Source organism: Phascolarctos cinereus, unplaced genomic scaffold (assembly GCF_003287225.1).
Source record: "Phascolarctos cinereus isolate Bilbo 61053 unplaced genomic scaffold, phaCin_HiC Scaffold_1;HRSCAF=81, whole genome shotgun sequence".
NCBI lineage: Eukaryota > Metazoa > Chordata > Mammalia > Diprotodontia > Phascolarctidae > Phascolarctos > Phascolarctos cinereus.
In genome coordinates this window covers 213,388,614-213,413,902 of record NW_027555514.1, presented here as the reverse complement: position 1 = coordinate 213,413,902, position 25,289 = coordinate 213,388,614, and the positions used below count along the sequence as shown (strand labels likewise).

The following is a 25,289-nucleotide window of genomic DNA, read 5'->3' as shown; positions in this document are numbered from 1 at the left end:
AAAGAAGGCATGGGTCGAATTCTTTCAGGCAGGACCCACGTGTTGTGATTTTGGGATCCCAGCACCACTAAACCTCAACATAACCATGAGTTATGTCCCAAAGGACAGGGCTCTGTCCTGGGCCCTCTTCTTTTCTCCCCCTATTCTACTTCAGTTGGTGATCTTATCAGCTCCCATGGATTCAATTATCATCTCTACCCTAGATGATTCTCAGATCTACTTATCCAGCCCTAACTTCTCTGCTGACCTCCAGTCTCATATTTCCAACTGCCAAATGAACATCTTGGACTGGATGTCCTATAAACATCTTAAATTCAACATGTCCAAAATTAAATTCATTATCTTTCCCTTAAAACCCTCCCCACTTCCCTATTATTGTTGAGAGTACCAACATCCTCCCAATCACCTAGTCTAGGTGTCATTTTCTAGTCCTCAATGTCACACCTCCCCACCACCCATCCTTAAACGAATCTGTTGCCAAGGCTATTAATTTTCCCTTTTTCATATTTCTTGCATACATGCCCTTCTCTCCTCTGATAGTGCCATTACTCTGGTACAGGCCCTTACCTCACACTTGGACTATTGCAAAAGCCTACTGGTTAGTCTCTCTACCTGTTAACTCCCCACTCCATTGCATTGTCCACTGAGCTATTAAAGTGATCTTATTATGTCTGATCATGTTACCCCTCTGCTCAGTCAGTTCCAGTGGTTCCCCATCACCTCCAGGATCAAATATAAAATTTTCCGTTTGGTGTTCAAAGCCCTTCACAACCTCCTCCCCCCCAACTTTCCAATCTTCTTATAGTTTACATCCCCCCATATGCTCTAGAACCCAGTGACACAGTCCTCCTTGCTATTCCTGGAACAAAATAGTCTATCTTCCCCCTCCAGGTACTTTCTCTTGGCTGTCCCCCCATGTCTGGATTGCTCTGCCTCCTCATCTCCATTGGCTTCCCTAGCTTCTTCCAAGTCCCAGCTAAAATCCCACCTTCTACAGAAAACTTTTCTTGATCTCTCTTAATTCTAGTGTCTTCCCTGTATTAATTATTTCTAATTGGTTGTTTCTACACAGTTGTTTGCATGTTGCCTCTCCCATTAGATTGTGAGCTCCTTTGAGGACAGGGATGGTCTTTTGACTTTCTTTGTATCCCTAGTACTTAGCACTGTACCTGGCACATTATAGGCACTTAGTAAATGTATTCACTAACTGACTCCCCTAAGGCTGAACAATTTCTCTATCAGAATTCCACTCATTTGAAATCCATACCTACTGTGAAGGTTAAGCCTATTCCTTTGCTAATGCTCAGACTTTCTGGACTAGGGAATCTCACACATTGAGGAATGGGAATTTTGGCTAGGAAAAAAAGGAGGAAGGGCCCTTTGCTGCACCAAACACTCACAGACAATCTGATGTGCTTCTATCATAATCCAGGGCTTTATCACTTCAAACTTTCTCCCAGGACTATCTCTTGTATCCTTTTGAATGATAGATTTTGAGTGAGAGGATGACCCAGCTCTGCCACTTACTCCTTTTGAGGCAATCATTTCTCTAGGCCTCAGCTTCCTTATCTGTCAAGAGAAAAGGTGGGACTAAACCATATTTTATACACACACACACACACACACACACACACACACACACACACACACGCACACACACACACATATATATATATGTATATATATATATATATGTATATATATATATATATATATATATATATATATATATAATCAGAAATCAGTCATTCTTTTCTAAGCTCTTATTTAAGTACCATTTTAATCATGGTAGCTATGACAGCTCCTTAGTTGCCTTATTACTCCCTAATTTCCTAAATGTTCCCTAAAATTCCCTAATAGCTTCCTAATTTTTTCCTGAGGAACTATACTAATTAATTTTTGATATGGAACAAAAAAGAAAACAAAAAAGTCCAAATAAAGTCATCAGAGCATTCACATAACTGGAGAAGGGAAATCATTAAGAAGCTGCAATCTAAAGAAGGGCCCCAGCAAGTATATTAGTTACAGCAGTAGCTTTTATGAAGGTTTATTTAATACTGTCGTTTAGCCAAAGCAGGCTGCTTCTGACCTCAGCAAATCCACAAGTCGTTGCGCTGTTTAGTAAGTTAGATCAATCCTAACAAGTCTTTTCCCCACCCCTCACAGAAGCATAGACATAAGAGTTGGAAGGGACCTTGGAAGGCCATTGAGGCTAACCCCTTCATTTTGTAGATGGGGAAACCAATCTTAAGAAAGGCTAGAATGCCTAGGATCACACAAGATACTAAGGGCCTGAGGCAGGATTTGAACTCATGTCTTCCAAGTCCAAAACTCCATCCACTGTGCCATCTAGCTGCCTCCCTTCCATGTCCCCACTACTCCACAGGTCTTTACATTTTCTCAACCCAGTCAGTTTATCCTTCATTTACGATCTGTTTCACTATGTTTCTGTTTTCTGAAATTGTGTCCCATCTCACCCAGCAAGTGTCCCCAATAATACTGGAAGGTCCTCAAGGGCAGGAATCCCAGGGTCTCCAGTTCCCTCTAGGCAACCCCTCCCCATAGTGTACAAAATTGTGTACATCACATGGAAGCACTCAGCACCAAGGAATTGTGACTGGTTGGTTGACTGAAGGCTGGCCCTGTTTATATAAGGGGTGGGAAAAACTGACTCAAGCTTGGCCTTTGATGGGTGTGGAGCACTTGGCAAAGCCTCAGAGATCAGAGATCACAGCATTTTAGAGCTGAATGGGATATGACATACAGATTGTCTAAGCCCAAGCCATTTCTTTTAAAAGATGAAGAAAAGAGCCCAGAATGAGGCAGTGACTTTCTTAGTGTCACACAGCTTAGTGTCACACAGCCCTCAGCCCAGGGCTCTTTCCATGAGAATTAGATAGATGTGTGAGGCAAGAAGAAAGAAACTGGGAAGTTCCTCTTCTAGAAATGAAAAGGCTGAAAAATAGGAAGCAAGTAATGTCATCCAGAAATGATCCCCCACTTTCCCCATCTCCCTTGAAGACAAGCTGAAGCTGAAGCATGAGGGAATTAGATTAGACCTCAGGAGGAATTCTGTGATTGAAGTGATTATGAGATATAACTAAGAATCTCTTTTGATGGAGAGTCTGAGACTCCCTTCCTAGAGGATTCTCAACATTTCTGATTAGGTTAAGGGTGGACCTGCTTTCGACAACAGGAGATGAATTAAACCATTTTCCTTTTTTATTTTGAATTTGTATTAATATCTTTAGTTTTACAAAATACTGTCAAAGTCCCAATGTCTCTGGCCCTGACCTACACTTTGGGATATACCTTTTCAGGGAGCTACACATTCCCACCCCCACTGACATGGCCTTTCCTACCTTCTCTCAAGCCCATGTACGTTAGGGCCTTGACTTTGTACTTACTTAGCAATAAACATCGATGTAATAAAAGTTCAGGGTGCTCTGGACACTGGATTTGGAGTTGGAAGACCTGGGTTCCATCCAGCCCCTTCTCTGCCATTTATCAGCTGTGTGACTTTGGGCAAGTTGCTTTTATCTCTGAATCTTGGCTTCCTTGTTTGTACAATGGGATTAATAATACCTGCTCTGCTGGTCGTGAAGATCAAAGGAGATGATTTCTATAAAGTGCTATTTAAAGTGTCAGCTATTATTATTCTCACTCCCCATCAATATTTTTCCCCCACTTAAGAATGGTACCTCTTATAACTTGGGTACTGAAAAAGGCACAATGGGAGAAGTAAATGACATGTCTTAGGTGGTAAAGTCTACTGGGACAAACTGAATACAGACACAGAATCTGAAGCCCATTAAGATCTAGGGTAGAAGAAGGCTGAGCTGGACAGGGTTTAGGGAAAAGTCCTGAAGTAAGGAGAAAGGGGTGGCCTGTATGAAGATTCAGAGGAAGATTAGGGCCAGGTGCCTGTGGGGAATAAGGAGCAGGTTTTCCTACATGGAATAGAGAGTTTAATACAGGGTTACATAAGAGCGGAAATTGGATAGGGGAGTGGGCAGGGGGGTGTGAGGAGAAAGGGAGGTCAGAATTGGTAGAGAGGAGCATCATAGAACTCTAGAGCTAGAAGGAGCCTTCTAGTTTGCCTAGTACGACTCTTCCACCTTTATTGTGCTGATGAGGAAACAAAAGTCATCGATCCTTCATAGGAAGACCAAGTAGAGAAGAGATAGCTCAGTGAGAGTCCTAGTAACATCTTAATAATTTTGTTGTTGTTTAGTTGTTTTCCAGTCATGTCTGACTCTTTGTGACCCCATTTGGGGTTTTCTCATCAAAGATATTGGAATAATTTGCCATCTCCTTCTCCAGCTCATTTTACAGATGAGGAAACTGTGGCAAACAGGTTAGGTGACTTCCCCGGGGTCACACAGCTAGTAAATATCTGAGACTGGATTTGAACTCAGGTTTTCCAGACTCCAGGCCCAGCACTCTATACACTAAGCCACCTAGCTGCCCTTCAATTTTTAAATGGGCCCAAAAGAAACAATTGCTGGAAGAGGATGAGCTAATCTGTATAGCACTCCATGATTCAAGGATCTGTAATTTCACTGATGTGGATACTCTCTCCACCTAGCAGATCACTTAATAACCTCCCTTCAAGAGATCATCCTCTCTGTCCCTCCTTCCCCTTTACAGTCAAAGTCCTAGAAAATGTTGTCTACACCCATTGCCTCCACTTCCTTTCCTCTTCCCGTTCAGGACTTTACAATCTGACTTCTGACCTCATTACTCAACTAGATCTGTCCTCTCTGAGGTAGGTTATCCAGACCTGATGGCCCCTTCTAAATTCTCATCCTTCTCACCAATCTGCTGCATTTGACACTGTTGACCACCTTCTCCTTTTAGATACTTTCTACTTTCTGCATTTTTATGACCCTGTTCTCACCCTGTTCTTCTCTCACCTGTCTGCCCATCACATCTTAATCTCTTCTTCTGGATCGTTAGCCACATCACTCCCCCTAACTATGAGTGTACTCACAAGCTCTGACCTGGGCCCTCTTCTATCTTTATAACCTCTCACGTGGTGACTGCACCGGTTCACAAGGGCTCAGTCATCTTTATACTGATGACTTCCGTTTCTATACATCCAACTCTACTCTGTCTTCTGGGCTTCAGTCCACCTCTCAGATTTCCTCTTGGACATTATAAACTGACATTCCACAGACATCTCAAACTCTATATGTCCAAAAGAGAACACACTGTCTTCATCTCTGGGCTTCATACAGGCTGTCCCTTATGCCAGCCCTGCCTCTCCAAAGCTCCGCTCCAGCACTATTGTCCATGTGAAGCTGTGAGACTTGTATATTTCATATTTACATACTGTGGGGTTCCATTTGGTGAAAGCTGTAATACACAGTAAGAAGTGGGAGCCATAAACTTAAACTCTGAAAGGTGGAAGGCATACTGACCTGTTAAAAATCATAATCGGAAACTGAGTCATAACTTAGATATTGTGACCCATACATGACCAACCTTGAGTGCCTGGGCATTCATCCGATGCTGCTGGATGTCTGGATACCAGGTTCAATACTAAGTATAAACTAAAATATTAGCCAAAACGTTAACTAAGTAGAAAAACCTTAAATATCCACCAATCTGCAGTGAAGCACCCTGTGGCTCCTCCTCCCTTTGTCTGATTTCTATAATTACCACGGGGATTTTGGAGGTTCTTTACGGGTATCTACTGAGTCATCTGGCTGCCGCCTCAGATTGCCCCCATTTATAAATAATCATAATGACTGATGACACTCCTATAATCAATCTGGAGCTCTTTGGCCTCTTTCTTTGGTAACGAACTCACCCCACAGTACAGGGGAGATATAGAATTCCTCAGCCATGGGAACTCCAGACCTTACACATATGTGTGTATATGTGCATGTGTGATGTGCATGTAATATACAAAGGGCAGCTAGATGGTGCAGTGGATAGAGTGCTTGGCCTGCGATCAAGAAGACTCATCTTCCTGAGTTCAGATCTGGCCTCAGATACTTATAGCTGTGTGACCCTGAGCAAGTCACTTAACCTTGTTTGCCTGAGTTTCCTCATGCATAAAACGAGCTGGAGAAGGAAATGGCAAACCACTCCGGTATCTTTGCCAAGAAAATCCCAAATGAGGTCATGATGCTTGGCCCTTACAAATGTTTGATTAACTGATTGATCACAACTTATCCACATCTTAATAGACAGTTTCACGAGCTAAGTGGCCAAAAACGAATCATCATTTGGTGGCCAAGACTGTGATGATGAGCCTGAGCCTCTCTGAACTTAGTAAGGCTGTCCCTTGTTCCCTTGAGTGGCAGGGCTGCTGCCAGATCGCTACCTGAAGGCTTTTCATCTAGATAGGACATGAGGAAGCTTGTGTCATCTTCCGTCAGCCTAGACTCCAAGAACTGAGGCCTGCCTTTGGGTTTATCAGGAAGAAAATAGAACTTAGTGGAGGAATTTATGGAAATAGTAGGTAAATCCACTTGCCATCAGGACTATCAATTATTTAAGTAAACAATAAAAGATATCCCAGCCTCAAAATGTCTTTTCTACCTTATGTAGAGGCATCTTCTGCTTTTTCTTTTCCCTTCATCTTGAATAGTCTTTCCAGTCATTTAACCAAGTTAACTTCTCTTTCTAGGCTGAAGGCCAAAGACTATACAAGGACTTGAAACATTTCCTTAATGCTGTCAAAGGTCTGTATCCCAGTATCAATGATCCCAGAGGGCATCCTGGAGGAGGGAGTGGGTGAAGAAAGGAGAGAGAAGCACCTTGTGGGAGAAGAAGCCACCAAATCAGAAACTCTTGATTTACATAATGTTACCAAAAATCCTGCCTTCCCATGTCCTGTGTGCTTCCCAGAGCCTAACATCTTGGGATTAAGTTGGTTATGTTGGTTAAAATAACCTCTCTGTAAGCTCTAGCCAACTTCTCTAGGGGGCACATCCCAAAGCTATTTAAGTGTTTTCCCAGATCACCTAAAGATGCTATGATTTGCATATCATTTGTATAATCAATGGAATGAATTTTGGGGTGAAACCTCTTACAAAGACCGAGTTCTTTTCTTCCAGTGATGCACGAGAGCTCAATGAGACTGTCCCAAACTCTGCAGGAGATCTACAACTATGAGTGGGAGGGCTACAGGGACCTGAAAGTCATTGCATCGGTACAGAGGACGACGGGGGCCAGTGACAACCACCACCATTTATTCAGCACCTACCCTATGTAGACGTGCCATGCCAGGCACTGGGGGAAATAGCAAGTTTGTAAAAGATGTGGTCACGGTTCCTGCCTTCATGGAGCTTACACCCAGCCGGGGGATAAGACACAAACAGAAATAACTGTAAAGCACAATATTACCTGATAAGTGTTTTAGAGGGGTCTGGAACAAAGGGTAGGTGAGGTCAGAGAGTACAAAGGTCACTGCCAAACAGTGGGACTAGGGAAGGACTTTGAAAGGAGATGTGGCTTGAGATCAGTTTAAAGGGTGACTGGAAAATCCACAGACAGAGCCATTCCTCCCTCCTCAACGTCCTTTTGCCAGTGGCTGCTTTCTTGCTGTCTCACTGCTCTCCTCCCTGGAAGTTCAGTCCAAGCTGGGATTGTCAGCTTCATTGAAGGCAAAAGAGAACTAAGAGGCACTCTTTCTTGTCTCTTGCCAGTAACATGCCAATCTCAGTACAGATAAGAGGGGGAAAGCTAAAACTTTTTAGATAAAATGAGGGTTTTGATGGGTTATAAGGCAGAGAGCTTGAGGAGGCCCCTGGAATTAATGGATGTAGACAAGCAGGCCTGGATGGTGGAGGTCTGCACCATTGGAGGAAATGATCACGCCTATGAGATCATAGCTCCATTGGAGTTTTAAAAATTATTATCATCTATAGATGTCAATTATCTGGACTCTAACAGTCTTACCAAAGCTCATCCTTTTCTTCTGTCTGAGTTCTTCCTTCAGGAAGCTTCCTAAGACTAACCTCATCTAGTTCTCCCTCTCGATCCCTCCTTTTCCCCTATGTTACTAAAGCTCACCTTCTCTGTCACACTGGGAAAGCACCGAGGACAGGGACTCTCTGTCTCTCTCTCTCTGGATCTTCCCTCACAGAACCCAAGACAAGGTACAAGGTACACAATTTGAGGCAGGGATCTGATGGTTCACTAGCACCCGGGGCATTAACTAAGTGGGCTGCTGCTGCTGAGGAATGGGATGCTGGAAATTCTCAGCCAACTGCCCCCTCATCTCCATGTGTTTCCCAACAGAACGATAATCTCCTGTGGGAAGATTATGAAGAGAAACTAGCTGACCAGGTTGTGAGGACCATGGAGAACTACATCTACCAATTCAATGAAGTTAAGGTATCTGCTGCATCAGCTTAGTGCCAGGGCCAGGGTCAGGAGTGAGACAGATCAGGGCAGAGGATAGGGGCCAAAGGCTACACTTATTCAGCACCCACTTAATGTTGTGCCAGCTGCTGAGGAAATATGACTTCTAAGGCCTCTTCCAGCTCCAAATCCTATCATCTTCTGACCCTACAACCTTCATTCTTGATTCCTCAAAGAGTTTATAGTCTAGGAGGGGAAATAAGACCATTACACAAACAACTACAAACCAGAATAGGGTGTGATAGTTTCTAAAAGAGGTACAAAGCACCAGGAGAGTTCTGCCATTGGCCTGGGGAGGGGGAGAATGATGGGAGCTCAAGTTAGGGTTAAGAGATTAGATGAAGGACTAGGACTGAAGGTAACACTTGAGGTTAGATCAGAGGGTTAAAGATAACATTAGGTTATGTTTAAGTTCAAGACTTCGTTCAATGTTGGGTTGGGTCAGAGAAGCCCCTGTGAATCTACAATATCTTAGAGTAGAAAGATCTCTGTTCTAATTCACACTCTTTTTGTGGCCCTAAAGGAGTCCATTTACCTCCTTGGGCCTCATGGTTCCTGTTCTCCAAGTTAGGGGGATTGGACTAGATCCAAATTATATGAAAGAACTCATGTCTGTGTGCTAAGAATAGCAGTTCTCTAAGAAAAGGTTGGTGTTAGTAATATTTTCCTCAGTAAAGCATTAAATATGAATTTAGGCATTGTCAAGAATGTCTATCATATGTGCCCATTTTGGGTTAGCCTTCATTTCTCTTACTTTGCTCCAAACTGTCCATCACCTTGTAGGTGAGATAGCCTATTTGCCCAGGCCCACAGGGCGACCATTTCCAAGGCTAAAGGCATTCTGTGGCTTAATCAGAGTGAGAAACACTGCACTGGATCATTTTGAAGGTCCTAGCCAGATCCTAAATTCTATGATTTCCAATTCTGGGGCTAAGACATAGGCAGGAGAGAATAAAGGAACATAAGAAGGAAGAAAGGAAGGAAAAATAAGATAGAAAGGGGGACTAGGAGGGGAAAAAAAAGAGAATAGAGGTGCACTTGCCAGAGAGGAAAAGTGCTATTCACCTTCCCACAGAAGTCCCTCTGCCCCAGGCTATAGCCAGTGGTTCCAGGCCAAGGGGTGTGGGTATTTCAGGACACATGGTCAGAAGCCTATGTTGTTGAAGCACCATTTTATATTTATGCTAATTGCCAGCTAGCTACCAATGACAGTAATTGATGTACATAGCACTTTACGCCAGTGATCTCATTTCAGTCTCACAACTACACCACAAGGTAGCTCCTATAGGTAGCATCCACTTAGCCTCAGATTGGTTAAGTGATTTGTCTACCATCACCCAGCCAGTATGTATAGAAAGTGGGACTGGAACCTAGTTCTTCCTGACACTCTATCCATGCTACCCTTTAAAACCATAGCTGGTGGTATCAAATATCCAAGAGCAGCAATGGCAGTGGTTTGGCCCCACTGCCCTACTAGTTCACTGTGCTGATTTGATAAACTTTATTTTTCTAGAAACCTTTGGAGGCCATAGTTTTTAGACTCCCAGAATCTCTAGACTTATAGTTTGAGTGGGGCTGAGACAGGCTTTCTCAAAGCTTTCATATGATCACACCAGAGAGGACTTTAAAGATCATTTAGTACAACCCTCTGAGGCCAAGAGAGGTTATATTTAAATTCAAGGCTTGGTTTAATGTGAGAATTAGGTTGGCTTGAGTTTGGGACTGCCTTAGGTCAGAGCAGCCAGTCTCACACAGGCAGGCAGACAGGCAGGAGCAGGGCTAAGATTCCAAGCCATGGGCTTCTACAAGATTCTACAAATCTCATGTTGCTTCTGCTGTATCCCACTGCCTTCCCATGTCAATGGCCCAGTGACCTTTATATGAGCTGATTCTTTCTCCAGGAAGTTTTAAAGAGGAGTCTAAGGGCTGAATATCTATGGCTATTCTAAATCAGGACAGTTTCTCAGGACTTCCCCAAGCCTGCACTTCCCTATTTAATTGTACTTCCTTACCTGCTATTCCTTCCTGGGTTAGGATGCAGGTTGTGTTCTTGGGTCCATTTACAACTCTGTTAGATAGCCAGGTAATACTAGGACCCAGGTGTCCTACTAAGAAGCCAGTGCTCTGCTCTTCATCCCACCTGAAGTTTGGGCCTTTCTTTCTTTCTTTTAAAAATAAATTTGTATTGATATTTTCTTTTTCTTTTTCTTTTTTTTTTTGCATCACCACAGTTATCCCAAATAGTATTCTTTTAGAGAGGAAAAAAATCAGCACATCTGATCGATGCATTGAAAAAGTCTGAAAACCATGTAATGTTAACTCCTGTGGACCTCCCATTTCCACCAAGGGGTGGCTTGGGGGCATTCTCTCAGAACCATTCATTGAGTCCTGCTCAATCTTTACAATTTTATTATATTTATTTTTTTTTTATTTGGGGTGCGGTTCAATTCCTTCTATTCACATTGTTATAGTCACTGTAGATACTGTTTCCTTGGCTCTGCTTCATTCCTTTTTCATTCTTTTCTGGACCAGGAGAGAATTTCCAAGCGAGGTCGGAAACTAGTAGATTATGATAGTGCCCGGCACCACCTCGAAGCAGTACAGAATGCCAAGAAGAAGGATGAGGCTAAAACCCTCAAGGTAATAAGAGCAGGAGAAGCCTCCAGTCTGGGAGCTGGATGAGAGTTTTAGTCCACCCTTCCTCCGTGTCTGGGAACCCTGAGTGTGGTGGCTCCTGGATGGGTGCTGCAGTGGGAGAAGACAACACCAGGGGCGGGGCGGGGGGGCCATAGGCTCACCTTTCTGGCATCCTGCCCTCACCCCCACCCCAGGCAGAGGAGGAGTTTGTCAAAGCACAGACGGTGTTTGAGGACCTGAACCGGGAGCTACAGGAAGAACTGCCTCTTCTCTACAGCAGGTAAAAGGATCCAGGGACTCGGAGAAGTGCAAAAGTATAAGTGGGAGCCATGGTGCTTCCCACTGCGCAAGGATGTGGTACCTGGAAAAGAGCCTCATTAGCCTGGTTGTCCAGAGTCTCCAAAAGACCTCGTTAGCCCCTGCCTCTGACTCACTTAGTGACCCCTGGCAAATATGGGCACTGGTTTCCCGATCTGTAATAAACCCTGCCCTCCTTGATTCTCAAGGCTTTCAGGCTAAAGAGAGATGCAAGATGTGAAAGGGCAGCTTGACACGTTTTTACATGCCATACAAAATCAGTTGATGATAATAGTGCAGTTTCTTGTACAAATATATTGCTTTAAACAAAACCAAGCATGAACCTCCAGATTAGTACAAAATATAACTAAAGGAGGGAGTGTGCATTGTGAAGGACTCTTCACTTTACAAAAGCATAATATTCCTTTAAATAAAATTTGCATAGAATCAAATTTAGTTGAACTGAAATTTTTTGAAATAGTGAGATCTCCTGAGGCATTTAAAATGGGATTCAGTTTATAAACACTGATTTATAGACACGGCTTTGGGGAGCACAGGTGTCATAGAAAGTATTCATCATAGTAATAATACCACCTTCCGTGATGGGCAAACTATCTTATTAATCTGGAAATCCAGCCTGTTTTGGTGCCAGAGTTCCTGGGCTATCAGTGCTCCCTTCCACTCTCTCCCCCTCTTCCTTGAGGATTTGATTACCCCCCAACCGCAGGACTCTGGAGACTTCAGACATGAGGAGGTAGAAGTGGTTCTGGAATTTTGGGTGGAGTATAGGGGGAGGGTTAGAGAAGGGCCTGTTCTATGGAGCAAAGAGCCTTGGATTCAGAATCAGAGCCAGGTTCAAATCCTAGCTCTTAACGCTAGGTTCTGTGACCATAGACAAATCATCTCTTGAGTCTTGGTTTCCTCATCTCTAAAATGGAGGTAATAATGCTTATAGTACCAACCTTATCCAAGTGGTTGTAGGAAGAGCTCTTTGTGATGCAGTTTGCAGTTGCTGGGAAGCCCAAAACCCCGAAATGTCAGGGTGCAGGGTGTGTCCGCCTAGAATGAATTCAGGCACTCGACCTGTCTTCCAGTCAAAGTGGCAAGGTTTATTGTAGTAACACCAATAGAAGTGGGCAGGGTTCCCAGTGAACCTGCAATGTAATGGGAGTGAGACTAATGCTTATATATAAAAGGGGTGGGCCAGGTACAATGGTGAAAGGACTGTCTAGCAAGATAATTAAGTGATCTAGGTGGGCTGGAGTGGATCAGATGCTTTGGGCAGGAGGCCAGTGATCTGGGCTACTGAAATGTATGGGAAAATTCAGAAACTGGGTTGCTTTCAAAGATATGGTCTTTTCCTTTTAGAGGTCCAGGTTCCATCACTCCATCATTTGTAAACTACAGAACTAATTCCATGGTATGAATGACTGTCATTATCAATCATTTGATCCTCACAGCATCCTGCAGGATAGATGTGGCACATATTACAGACCAAAACGCCTGAGCTCCCTTAGAAGCAAAGGGACTTGTCACAGAATTAGTGACAGATCCAGGGCCTCAGACTCTATAGCCAATGCTCTCTCCATTATAGCATGCAGCCTCTCCCATCTGTTTTATAAATATTAGCTACCTGCCCTTTCTTCCTGGGTGCTCACCTGCTGTTTGCTTTGCCTGGCTCTGCTCTATTCCCCATTAGCCGAATTGGCTGCTATGTGACCATCTTCCAGAACATCTCCAACCTCCGGGATGTTTTCTACAAGGAAATGAGCAAGGTAAGAAGCCATTGGCCAACTGAGATGATGATGATGGGGGTTTCTGGGGCTGGTTGTGAGGCCCATGGTAGATGGGATGAAGTAGCATCCATGGATTAGTGTGTCCTGTTTCAGTCGCACAGAATAACACACACACGCGAGCACTTAGATATGCACACAAACACATGCACAATGAAGACCTCTAGGCCAGAGTTATACTAAAATGAGAGGATCTAGGTTGGGTTAAATTTATACATGAATTTATTATTTATTAAGTATTTACTGTGTGCTGAGCTTTGGGGGTAGAAGTAGAAGACAGTCCCTGACCTGGGGAGCTTACATTCAAATGAGTGAGACAGTACATATGAAAGGTTGCAGCTGCAAGTCAGATGGAAAGGAGTCAAGCTGTCTCTAGGGTTTAGCAACCAAGCAGATTGCGATGTCTCTTCTTATGGAAAAACCTCCCGATAAAGAAAGTTGCTTGAGATTGAAAGGTGTGAATCATGGCATCTCCATCTGGGTAAAGGTCAGTTTTTAAATCCTGGGAGAGTTTCTCTGGTCCCTTGGCTGGATTTGGGCAGTCCTTTTAGGCAGAAGAAAGGATAGGCCAAATGATGTCTCATATCCTTCCTACTTGTAGAATTCCCAGATTCTTTTATATCTGGACCCACATCTTTGCTTCCTTCCTCCTGGGTCTTGAAGCATCCAAACCTCCAAAGCAGAGGCCCTCTGTTGCTGCCAAAGTCACAGAATCATTGAGTTGAGAGGGACTTAGGGGTCACTTAATTTAAGCTGTACCTGAAATATGAATCTTCTTTACAGTATTCCAATATCTGGCCTTTGCTTTAACACAGGCCTGTACAACCTGTGGCACGCCAAAGGATTTCGGGAGGCCTGAGAAAAACGTAGAGGAAGGCCTTTGGGCTGCAGGTTGTGCAGGCCTGCTTTAACAACTCCAATGAAGCCCATACCACTTTTGAATGGTTATCAGTTATTAGAAAGTTCTTCCTTATGTTAAGTTGAAATCTCTCTCTTTGAGGGAAGGATTTCTTTGGCTTAATGATGATTTCAGAGTATGCTAAAAAAGCAGCATTGGAAGGTCATCTAGTCTACCCCTTGCCAGAAGTAGGAATCTGACAAGTTGCCCTCTAGCCAGGTGGGATTTGCTTATTTAATATCAAAACAGAAACAGAATGAAGGAACCAACACACAGAATTAGATGCCACCTGCATATATTCCATTTACAACATAGATAAACCACAGAGGGGTAATGGAAAGTTAACTGCATGCTGTTACCAAAGGGCATTGTGAAGAAGAGCTGGTGCTCCCAGCTTGAGTGACTTGGCATGCAGTCACTAGGGGGCCAGAAGAATGGCTGTGAATAAGGGGCCCCACAGAGTTTCTCTGTGCTCCTGGCTAAGTCTAGGCAGGTTCAGAAGACAGTGTATCAGTAAGCAAATGCTCATATGCCTGATTGTTCCACCCTAAACACCACCCTTACTTACTAGCTGTGTGACCCTGGGCAAATCACTTAACCCCAATTGCCTAAAAAAAAAAAAAACCACCTGGGGGAAAGCTTGCTAACCAGGTCTCAAATTTAGAGACTGCAGGGCTTTGATTGGCTGGAGCACAGCTTCCCATGGGGGTGGGGGGGTAATGGTTATTAATTATTATTAATAATTATTAATAAACTTATGCTGGGAGCAGACTCGGTCCCTAGACTTCTTTTGGGAGCTCCCAACAATAGCCAGGGAAATGGGATGCACACACAGAGCACAAAGACCCCAAAAGAGCTTGGGGGTAACTGGCTGGAGCTCTGAACATTGTTACTGAAAAAGGAGTGGATTCCATAGGTTTTCAGGAGAAAAGGAACATAGAGGAGTGTTGGGAAGAAGAAAAGGGATAGAGCTGGGCATCTCAGAGAAGATGGCCCAAGCTGAACTATTACAACCATTACCTCCTTTTTTCTTTTGTTGACTGTAGCTGAACCATGACCTATATGAAGTGATGAGCAAACTGGAGAAGCAGTATTCCAGCAAAGTCTTTGTGGTCAAGGGAGTGTCCAAGTGAGCAATCTTTGGTGTCTTTTTCTGTCACAGAGTCAACTTTGCTCCTTCTCTGTGTCTTTCCCTTCTCTCTCCTTTTCCCTTCCCCACCTCCATCCCCTTCTCCTCCTTCAATCCAAAGTCATGGCATTCCCTATGGTGGGTAGGTGAGTATGTATCCCTTCATAGATGTGTTGTGTTCCAAAGTTTATATAAGATTCCTTTATGTGACCCCTCCTTTCCAGCCAAATAGCGCTACTTACTGTTGTCACTTCCTTTCTGCCTTCACCACACACCAAGTACATTTCCTGCCTGTGTGTCTTTGCTCATACAGTTCCCTTCCACCCTCTTCTTGGACTGCTCTCTCTTTTCTGCTTGTAAGTAATCCCACTCGTCCTTCAAAACCCAGTCCAGGCTCTACCTCTTGTACGAAGCTTCTATGACCATGCTAGGCCCATTATCTCTCCTTCTTCCAAACTTATAGCTCTTACCATAATCAACACAAATTGTTATTGAAAAATATTGACTAAGCACCTACTGTGTGGATCATTAACCCTCCTGCCCTGGCAGAACCTAGGCCCTGGGGAGGGAGGGGGGATGTGCGCTTAAAAGACAGACTAACCATGTTCAGGTGGATGGCACAGACAGCAAGCACTACAGAGATTCAGAGAAGAACTGGAGTGATCAGGAAAGCCTTCGTGGGGGAGAGGAGATCTGAGTGCGGCCCTGAACAGTAGAATAGAAATACTGTGCCACATATCTGGCAAGCAGCCATGCCATATCATGCTGCATCACTACTCTGGTCCTTAATTCCTCCTGTTATTGGTCTATTTTTATTTTTTTTCTCTCTCTCTCCCCTCTCCTCTCTCCCCCTTCCCCCTCCTACTTTCCCCAACACACACCCACTAAATTGTCATTTATTGGAAGGATAGGGACCATGACTCATTTTCCTGTGTATCTCCAAAGTCAAGTCAACAAACATTTATGGAGCACGTAGTGCGTTCTAGGCTCAAGATAGTCATGAAAGACATAGGTGTGAATTCTGCCTTTGCCACCTACTAGCTAGGTGGCCATGGGCAAGACCCTTTGAGTCTCCGTGTCCTCTTCTGTAAATGGAGGTAATCAAACTTATGGTACCTCCTCCCTTCTAAGGGCAAATGAGGTATGTAAAATGTTCCATAGAGATGTTAGCTATTACTTTCACTACAATCTAAAGGGGAAAATAAGAAGTGGATACAAAGAAACATAATGCTGCAAAACAAAGGCATAAGAAAAGTGCTTTGAGAGAAATAGATTACATGTGGCAGTGGCCTAGGGGAGGCTTCGTGGAGGAGCCATTCAAAGCATGCCCATCTGGAAGGAGGAATAGGATTTCAGCAGGTAGAAACTGAGGGAGAGAAGAATTTCATGTTTTTGGGATGAGAAATTATTCAGGGAGTGGTGAATGATCTTATCTGGCTCAAGCACTTTGTTCAGGGGAGGGGGGAGTAATGGAAAATAGGCCTGGAAAGGGAAGTTAAAGCCAAACTGTAGAGCTTGGACTGGGTAGGGGCCTGATAAATTCCTGCTGAGTTAATTTAACCTGCCATAGTCTCCTACAGATATTAAAATGCAGTAGAGATGAGAGATATACCTCCTTAACCACCACTGCCTCCCTTGGCCACTGAGAGTAAAATGACCTAAGCCTCTCTGGGAGGACGGCCCAATTAATAACCATTACCTCCCCCACCCCCATGGGAAGCTGTGCTCCAGCCAATCAAAGCCCTACAGTCTCTAAATTTGAGACCTGGTTAGCAAGCTTTCCCCTAGGCTATTTTTTTTTTAGGCAGTTGGGGTTAAATGACTTGCCCAGGGTCACACAGCTAATAAGTGTCAAGTGTTTGGTCTGAGGCTGGATTTGAACTCAGGTCCTCCTGACTTCAGGGCCGGTGCTCTATCCACTGAGCCACCTAGCTGCCCCTTCCCCTAGGCTATTCCAACACCCTTTGGGGCAGCCCCCGCTCCACTGGCACTTCTTGAAAACTGACTCCAAATTAGCTACCTCTGGGAAGGCACCTGTCAGAGCATTACTTGAGCAGGTGCTCAGCTTGCAGCTGAGCACGTTACACACGCTCCATGGATTGTTTGGTCCCTTCCAGTATTAACTTCCTTTCACAGAACACATCTGATTTCCCTTTGCTATGTCATTTATTCCTCTTTCTCTGGTTCTCCTTCTGTTCTGGGAGCTCAGAACTCATAGGTATACAACATATCACAGCTAGAAGGCCCCCTGGAAATCATTTGCTCCAACCCACTTTTTTTCCAGTGAAGAAACTGAAGCCCAAGAAAGATGAGATAGATGACTGAGGATAAGTCACTTTTCTCATTAGCCAGGGATCTCCAAAGGCCCTAGCACAGTTCCTTAATTCACTGCCACAGACATGTATTAAGCTCTCACTAAGTGCAGGGCATCCTTCTGGGCACTGGGGAATATCAGCTGAAAAATGACCCAGTCGCTGGCTAGAATTCTGCCTCTGGGTCTCCCTGGTCCTACCTGAGTGCCGCGATGTCTGGTCTGGTCTGCCACCGCCCTACCCCGGCTCCCAGTGGCCTTGACCAAGACCACTTCACAATAGCCTTTAAACTATTCCCCCTTCCTCAATGTCCTCAGTTTCTCTTCACTTCATCCTGCCCTCTCATGCCCTCAGTCTGATAGTATTATACCCTGGATCAAAAGCCTTCAGTGACTCCCCTCTGCCTTGGAGGGAAAGTGAGATCCTCCACCATCTACCTTTATGGCCTCTTACATTATTCCCCGCAACTAAGCCAGTCCCCTCCTCGTTCCTTACTGATCCTGAGATTATCAAGAGAGAAAATGTACATGGAATTTCAGGATCATAGAAGAGAGGGGAAACTGAGGTCCCCAAAAGTCAACAGACTTGTCAAAGTCCACAGTTGATAGGTGGCAGAGCTGGAGATTCAAGCTCCCAACCTCTGGCTCCCCATCTAATGCTTTTTCCCACTATATTTTATAATGCTGCTTCTCCTAGAAAAGTCACCTGGCCACTTCTGGCTTTGGTTTTCCTGCCTCTAATATGAGAGGGTCTGACCAGGTGATCAGGAAAGCAAATAGGAAGGTCTCTTTCAGCTCTGAAGTTATGATTCTAAATAAATTTTTGTTGGTTGGACTGACTTAAAACAATCTCTTTTCTCTTTTTAGGCAGCGAAGCTCCTTGGTCATCTCATCTCCAATCCCTAGATCCAGTGTTTCCATAACTTCTGGGGAGGGCAGCCCTCTCACCTCCCCCAGTAGTCCTTCTCCTATGAGTTCTTCTTCCAGAAGTCCCTCTCCTATCAGCCCCTCTTCCAGAAGCCCTCCTCCTACTGTCACCTCCCTCTTTTCCTTGAAGAGGGAAAAAGAGTCAGTCTTGGAAGATGAAAATGCTCCAGCTACGGAACTATCCCAGAAGGAAGACTCCCCTGAATTCCATGATGACCCCTTTGAAGAAGAGAAGAGAGGGGACATAGATGACCCCAGTGTTGAAGAAAAGTTTCTGTCACCCTGCAATGGCCCAGCTAGGTCACGACCCTCTTCTGTAGTTCAGGCTGAGCTGCAAGATGAAGGTTCCCCCTCTTGCACAGCTCCAGTGTCCCCTGGAATCTTGCCTTCTCCCAAGGAGATTCCATTACCAACCCCAGGAGTCTCCCAACCCCTATCCCCTAATGAAGGATCAGGCCCAGTAAGGGAGAGAATGCCTAGTTTCAAAGCTTTTATAGCCCACAATAAGCAACCTCCGCCTAAAGCCCTTCCCAGTCCAGGGCCCTTACCTGATCTCAAGCCAGCTGAGAAGCCAAGATCACAGACCCCTGAAGTCAGCCAAGAGGATGGAAGTCCCAGAAGTTTTAAGGAGCATGTTTCCCCTACTTTACCGATCACACAGGTGAGGCCACATAGTTGAACCTTCAGATCTCTGGGAAGGAGGAAAAATAATCACAATGATGATAATAATAAGGTGGGAATAAGCATTTGCATAGTACCCACAATGCATCAGGCGCTGGGCTGAATACTTTACAAATATAATCTCATTTGATCCCCACAACAACCCTGGGAGATAGGTGCTATTATTGTCCACATTTTACAATTCACAAAATTGAGGCAGACAGAGGTTAAGTGACCTGCTCAAGGTCACACAGCTAGTAAGTGTCTGAGGCTGGATTGGAACTCAGATCCTCCTGATTCCAGGCCCAGTATCCTATGTACTGAACCACCAAGCTGCCATAATAATAGTAATATTAGTAATGATAATAATATAATGGCATTTATGCACAGCTTTAAGGTTTACAAAATACTGTGCATATGTTATCTCATTTGCTTCTCACAATAACCCTGGAAAGTATTATTACTACTAATAATATCATTTTATTATTATTATTATTATCCCCATTTTACAGTGAAAAAACTGTAGTTAACCTTCTAGTTAAGTGACTTGCCAAAGATCAACCAGGTTGAAAGTGTCAGGACTCTAATCGAATTGCTCTGACTTCAAATCCGTTTCTCTTCCTACCAAACCATATTCATGGTCTATTGGAAAGAGTGGTCAAGCCTCAGCTCTACCCCTAGCTAGTTGTGCAACCTTGGATCGCTAGAACAGTATAGCCTTCACTTTCTTAATTTGTAGAATGTGGCCTGGACTAAATCAGGGCAACCAAAGTGTTTTCAGCAGCAGGCCAAATGATCAGTAACCCATAGGCATTTGGTCCATATCAATTATATGATTGTGTAATTAATTGCTTCAGCAATAATTAATTGATCCAATCTTAACACCCAACAGCAGCTAGTTACTATTAGCCCATCCATGCTAACTAATTAGGCCAAAAATTTTTTTGCTAAAATTCTCAGACAGGTTATACTCTGGGCTCAGGTTGATTGCATTTGACCTGATTTGCAACTCTGACATTCTGTTTAGCCTGGATGTTCAACCTGCAAAAGTGATTTTAAGTGAAATGTGATTGTTCTCTTCAAATTATTTAAGAGATGTCATATGAAAGAAGGATTATTCTTTATAGCAGAGCTTGGGCCATGTGTGTTACAGGGAGAGTTTGTGGTTCAATAAAAGAATTATTGAATTTGACAATTTCCAGTTCCAAAATTATCCAATTTAACACTTGGAACTCTCCCAAAATAGAACTGGTAGTGAGTTTCTCATCCCAAGAAGTATTCAAGAAGAAATAGCCATTTGACAATCAGTTCATTCTGATGTGCCTTTATTAAAGAGCCTTTAATGTGTCAGGCAGTGTGCTCAATGTTGGGACTCCAAAGACAAAAATGCAGTGGACTCTGCCCTCAGAGAGTTCACAGTTCCTCGGGAAAGTGATATGTAAACAGACAGGTAGGAAACAGCAATCAATGTACTCACATAATCTGAAGATTGGAGGGGATCTCAGTGGTCACACCAGGAATCCACACAATAAATATCTGGTCATCTTGTCTCTTCTTGAAGACTTCTGAGGAAGAAGGCTCCTCGACCCTCAAGGCAGCCCAACCTATTTGTGGAGAGTGCTAACTGTAAGGAAGCTTTTCCTGACACCCATTCTCCTTTCACCTTTTTGTACCCTCCATCCATAGTTCCTGCATCTCCCTCTGGGACCAAGGAGAACACTTCTGATCAGTCTTCCATGTGCCAGCCCTTCCAAGGCCCAAAGATTCGCTGTGATACTATCCCCCGTCCCCTGTTAAATGAGTCTTGCTCTTCTTCAGGCTTAACATCCCCGTTTCTTCAACTAATAGATGACATGGCCTCCAATTCATCCTGGTTGGTCTCCTCTGAATGTTCTCCAACTTACAATGTTCCTCTTAAGCTGTGAAACTCAGGATTGAACTTGGTACTTGAGATGAGGTCTGATATGGTCACCTCCTTATTCCTAGAAGCAGCCACTAATCATATAAAATGTGGGCTACCACATCCCACTGCTATGCCCTCCAGAGCCTGCCATCCCCCCAGCTTACACTTGTAAAGTTGATTGTTTCGTTCCCAAACTAATTTCCTCTTCTACGATTCTGCCTAATGCTCTGGGACCCTGCCAAGATCCTTTGGGATTTTGGTGCGGTCATCTCTATCCCTCCCAGGTTCGTATCACCTGCAAATCTGACGAGCCTTTATTCAAGTTGTGGATAAAACTCTTAAATAGTAGAGGACCAAGCACAGATCTCGGGGGGAGGGGGGTACTCCCCTGAAAACCTGCCAATGGAATGCCCACCGGAATCTGTACTTGGCCTTGCATGTACAAGCCATATAAAATAATGGGGTGGGGAGGAGAGGAATAACAACTTTGTTGTTAGGGATTCCTGCACTGGGGAGATTGGACTCAGTTATTGACAACTCTAAGGTTTTATGATACCACCTTGATATCTTGTCCTCAGTAGATGTGAGAAGGGTTGCCCTTCAAGGTAGAGTCTTCCTGCACTATTTAGTTTGTCCCTAACTAGCAACCTCAGTCTGCCCCTCAGTTTCTTCCTCTATAAGATGAAAGCATTTGGCTAAATGTCCTAGGAGATTCCTTAATGCTATAATATTCTATGATTTCTATGTTTTGTAGGATTCCTCTGAACTTGGCACAAAGGAGGAGATAAAGAGTGAAGAGAGCAAGGAACCAGACCAGAGCAAGAAGCGGGATTCAGACATTTCCCTTCAGGTACTGAAGTACAAGGCATCACTTCTGATCACCATCACTCAGACATTTTCCCCTATGACTTAACCTGAAGAGTCATTCAACAGTCAATCAACGTGCATTTATTAAGCATTTACTATTTGCCAGGCACTGTGTTAAGACCTGGGGAATACAAAGGCAAATACACAGGATGTCACCTTCTAACAGGGGAGACATGAAGTGGCCCTTCTCCTTGCCAAGGCAAACTCTTCCACATATACCCTAGATCCCATCCCCTTCCATCTTCTCCAGCAGATTGTCCCCTCTGTCATCCAACTGTCTCTAATCTTTAATCCCTCCCTATTTCTGGTTCCTTCCTCACAAATTACAAACATTCCAAAGTCTCCTCTATCCTTAAAAAATCCTCACTAAAAAATCCTCACTGACTAAACCCTCCTCCGCTTTCCTGCTCAATTGCCTGAAAAACAATCTCTACTAGGAGAGCCACTTCCTCTCCTCCCACTCCCCTCATCATCCCACCCAAACTGCTCTCCCCAAAGTTTCCAACGATCTCCCGATAGCCAAATCCAGTGTCCTCTTCTCAGTCCTCTTCCTTCTTGACCTCCCTTCAGCCTGGGATGTGGTCCATGAGCCTCTCCTCCTCAGTGTACAGCTGACAACAGATAGACAAGTGTCTTGCTTAGTAAATGGCCAGTAAATATTAGAGCTAGGGCTTGAAATAACAGTTATCCCTTCCACATTGTAACTTTCCCCATCACAGTTTTGATATATTGTGGGTCAGCATAAGAAATTAAATGAGAATTTTAGGGGGATTTTGTGGAAAGTCACAGATGACGCACAAAGTCCAGCTGACAACACAGAAAAAGTTTAGATACTCAGAAATACATGAAATATATATGTAGTATTATATCAATCCAAATTTTACAATAAGGTGCTATAAACACCACATAAAAGAAAAAGAAAAAATTCAGACTTCTCTCTGGTACAAAGGGAGGACCAAGAAAATTTACATGGATTTTCCATATTATGGGGGCACTGCACCCCTAACCCCTGTGATGTGGAGAGATTAATTGTGTATCCTTTTGACTTCCAAGTCTAGAATGAGGGGGTACTCTAGTCTACCAGTAGATAACTCTCCTGGTTTTGGGTAAAGTGAGCTGAAAGAGCCTAGGAATCAGGCATCCTGGGTTCTGTCCTCTATCTTCTTCTCATTGGCTGTGTGACTTTGGGTGAGTCATGCCCTGAGCCTCAGTTTCCTCACCTGCAAAATGAAAGAGTACAGCAAGGTGGTCTCTAGGGTTCCTGCCAGCTCAAATGATATGAATATATGAGTGCTGTGCCTTTAAGACAATTCTCCAGTCTACAGCAGTAAAAAACACAGTAAAGGGAGCAGAGGGCAATTTGGGGATCTCTGGATCTCAGTTCTATTTTAGTTGTTAGACTAAGCCATTTGCATGAGCTTTGAGGACTACAAGCCACCTTAATAGCATTTCCCTTCTCCCTAAAAGGCACTTCTCACTCAGAATTAGGTCAGCAGCATTCTGGGAAACCTCCTGAGACACAGAGAAGGGACTGAGGCGGAGGGAGAGGACAGAAAGGCAGAGAGAATGATGGGGGATGGATGAATGGGTTCTGGGGTCAAGTTTGAGCATAAACAGACCAGCAGGACCATGGAGTGTAACACCCAGCCTAACATCTCCTCCCTGCACTCACACAGCTCCGGATCTCCTGGGCAAAGGTTAGGGTGGGTTAGGTGAGGTTCATTTCAACAATAATTCAACGTTTATTGTGAGACAAATGCAAAGAGGACAGGGCCGGCTCTCAAGGAGCTGTCTTCCTACCAGATCTCCTAATAGAGTTACTTTTGTATTCCAGATGAAGGAATGTCCGAATGAGGAAAAAAATTGAGCGAGAACTTCCCAACCAAGACCCCCACATCCCAGCTTCCCAAACTGGGGAAGTGGCAGGAGAACAAGAAGCCAAAAGGCCAAGGAGGCCACACTCCAGCAGCCTCCCTTTCTGAACATGTGAATGCTGGCCTTCGAAAACTTAAGGGAGGAGCGGCCATGGGTGAGAAGGGAAAGAGAGGGGTCCTTGGAAGGAAGAATGTTTGACCCAGAGAAAACTGAAGTCAAGTTTGGGAATTATTAGCACAATAAAGGCTGGTTTTCTTTTTCTCTTTAGTGAAGTGGGGCTTTAGGGATTGTAACAAAAAGCACACACACACACACACACACGCACACACACACACTATCACACAGACTCCTGTACTCACGTAGAAACACACACCATGAACAGTTGTACATGACTTAAAAAGCCAAAAAAGTCAATTTTCAGAGTGTTAAAGGTAAATAAACAAACTGTGGTTCTGAATATGCTTGTGTTCAATTCAGCAAACATTTATTAAGCACCTACTATGTGTTAAGTCCATGTAAGTTAAGATTTGAGATCTACATTATTAGAAAGAGCATCTACACTGACCAAGACTAAATTACAGATCATATGCAAGACACTTGGAGATAGAAAGGCCATCCTGCCTTCCAGGAGCTTCCATTCTTTTTTAGGGGGAGTTACTAGCCAGGGTTATACACCCACACACACACACACACACACACACACACACACACACATACACCCCTTTGTATCTGCATTCCAGGGAATAGTTAAGGAAGCCTCTGCAAGATTCTGGTTTCAAATATAGTTCCATGTTATCTTTGATTGAAGTCTTCCTGGCTATGGCTTATTTAATAGAATTCATTTCTTTTGTAATCCTGTGAATCTTATCTTATACATTTAAAAATGTGATTCTGAGTAAAGGTCTATTCACCAGGCTTCTCAAAAGGTCCATTAAACACGTATACATACACACACTCTCTCTCTCCCTCCCTCTCTCTCTCTCTCTCTCTCTCTCTCTCTCTCTCTCCTCTAAGTCTATATCATCCATCCAGTTGCATCACTTGAAAAGACTGCTGATCTGATGGTCCCTCCATTCACCTCTGGGGCTCCTCTCTAGGGTGAAATCTTCCCCAGTTGCACTAGATAGTTTTATGCTTCGGTTTCAGTTAAAATGCAAATAGCCTTGGGTGGGGTCACACTTTTAAGCTGTTATCTGTCATTTACACCTGAGGGCCTCACTTAAGCCTCAGTTGCCTGCTTTCCCTCTTTCCTTGGCAACTGTCCAGAATCTAATAAGATAATGTCTATGAAAGCCTTTGTTGTGCAAATGTAAAGTGTTATTATTGTGTCCCAGTGGAAGTGGGTTAGAGGCTAAATTGTGCACACTTGGTGGAACCCAGGCTGAGTCCCTCCCTGTGTGTGATGCTGACTGATCTGGGTTTGGGAGAGAGCTGAAATCTGCCCAGTTTGGAGAAGGAGTGGAAGATTCGAGAGTGAAGTTTTGCTTAGAGGAACAGAGAAAAGGAAGGAGGGAGGAAAAGGAGAGCATTAGGGCTCCAAGAACCTCTCCAGGTTTAGGAGAGAAAAGGGTGGTCACATTTATGCAAGCACTTTAAAATCCCAAAGTATTTTC

The 25,289-nt window shown here is 44.0% G+C and overlaps 1 protein-coding gene across 2 annotated transcripts in view; it reads left to right on the top strand.

Moving 5' to 3' along the window:
* BIN2 (bridging integrator 2) overlaps positions 1–24,133 on the top strand; it is a 49,902-nt gene extending 25,769 nt beyond the window's left edge. For both annotated transcript variants that reach the window (XM_020966174.2, XM_020966175.2), the window contains exons 3-12: positions 6,641–6,695; positions 7,071–7,165; positions 8,257–8,352; positions 10,912–11,019; positions 11,211–11,296; positions 13,013–13,088; positions 15,051–15,133; positions 18,312–19,032; positions 21,689–21,784; positions 23,636–24,133. In XM_020966174.2, the coding sequence (XP_020821833.1) occupies positions 7,073–7,165; positions 8,257–8,352; positions 10,912–11,019; positions 11,211–11,296; positions 13,013–13,088; positions 15,051–15,133; positions 18,312–19,032; positions 21,689–21,784; positions 23,636–23,668 (1,392 nt within the window). In that variant the 5' untranslated portion in view covers positions 6,641–6,695; positions 7,071–7,072 and the 3' untranslated portion in view covers positions 23,669–24,133. The remainder of the gene's footprint in view (positions 1–6,640; positions 6,696–7,070; positions 7,166–8,256; positions 8,353–10,911; positions 11,020–11,210; positions 11,297–13,012; positions 13,089–15,050; positions 15,134–18,311; positions 19,033–21,688; positions 21,785–23,635) is intronic.
* The last annotated feature ends 1,156 nt before the right edge of the window (positions 24,134–25,289 follow it).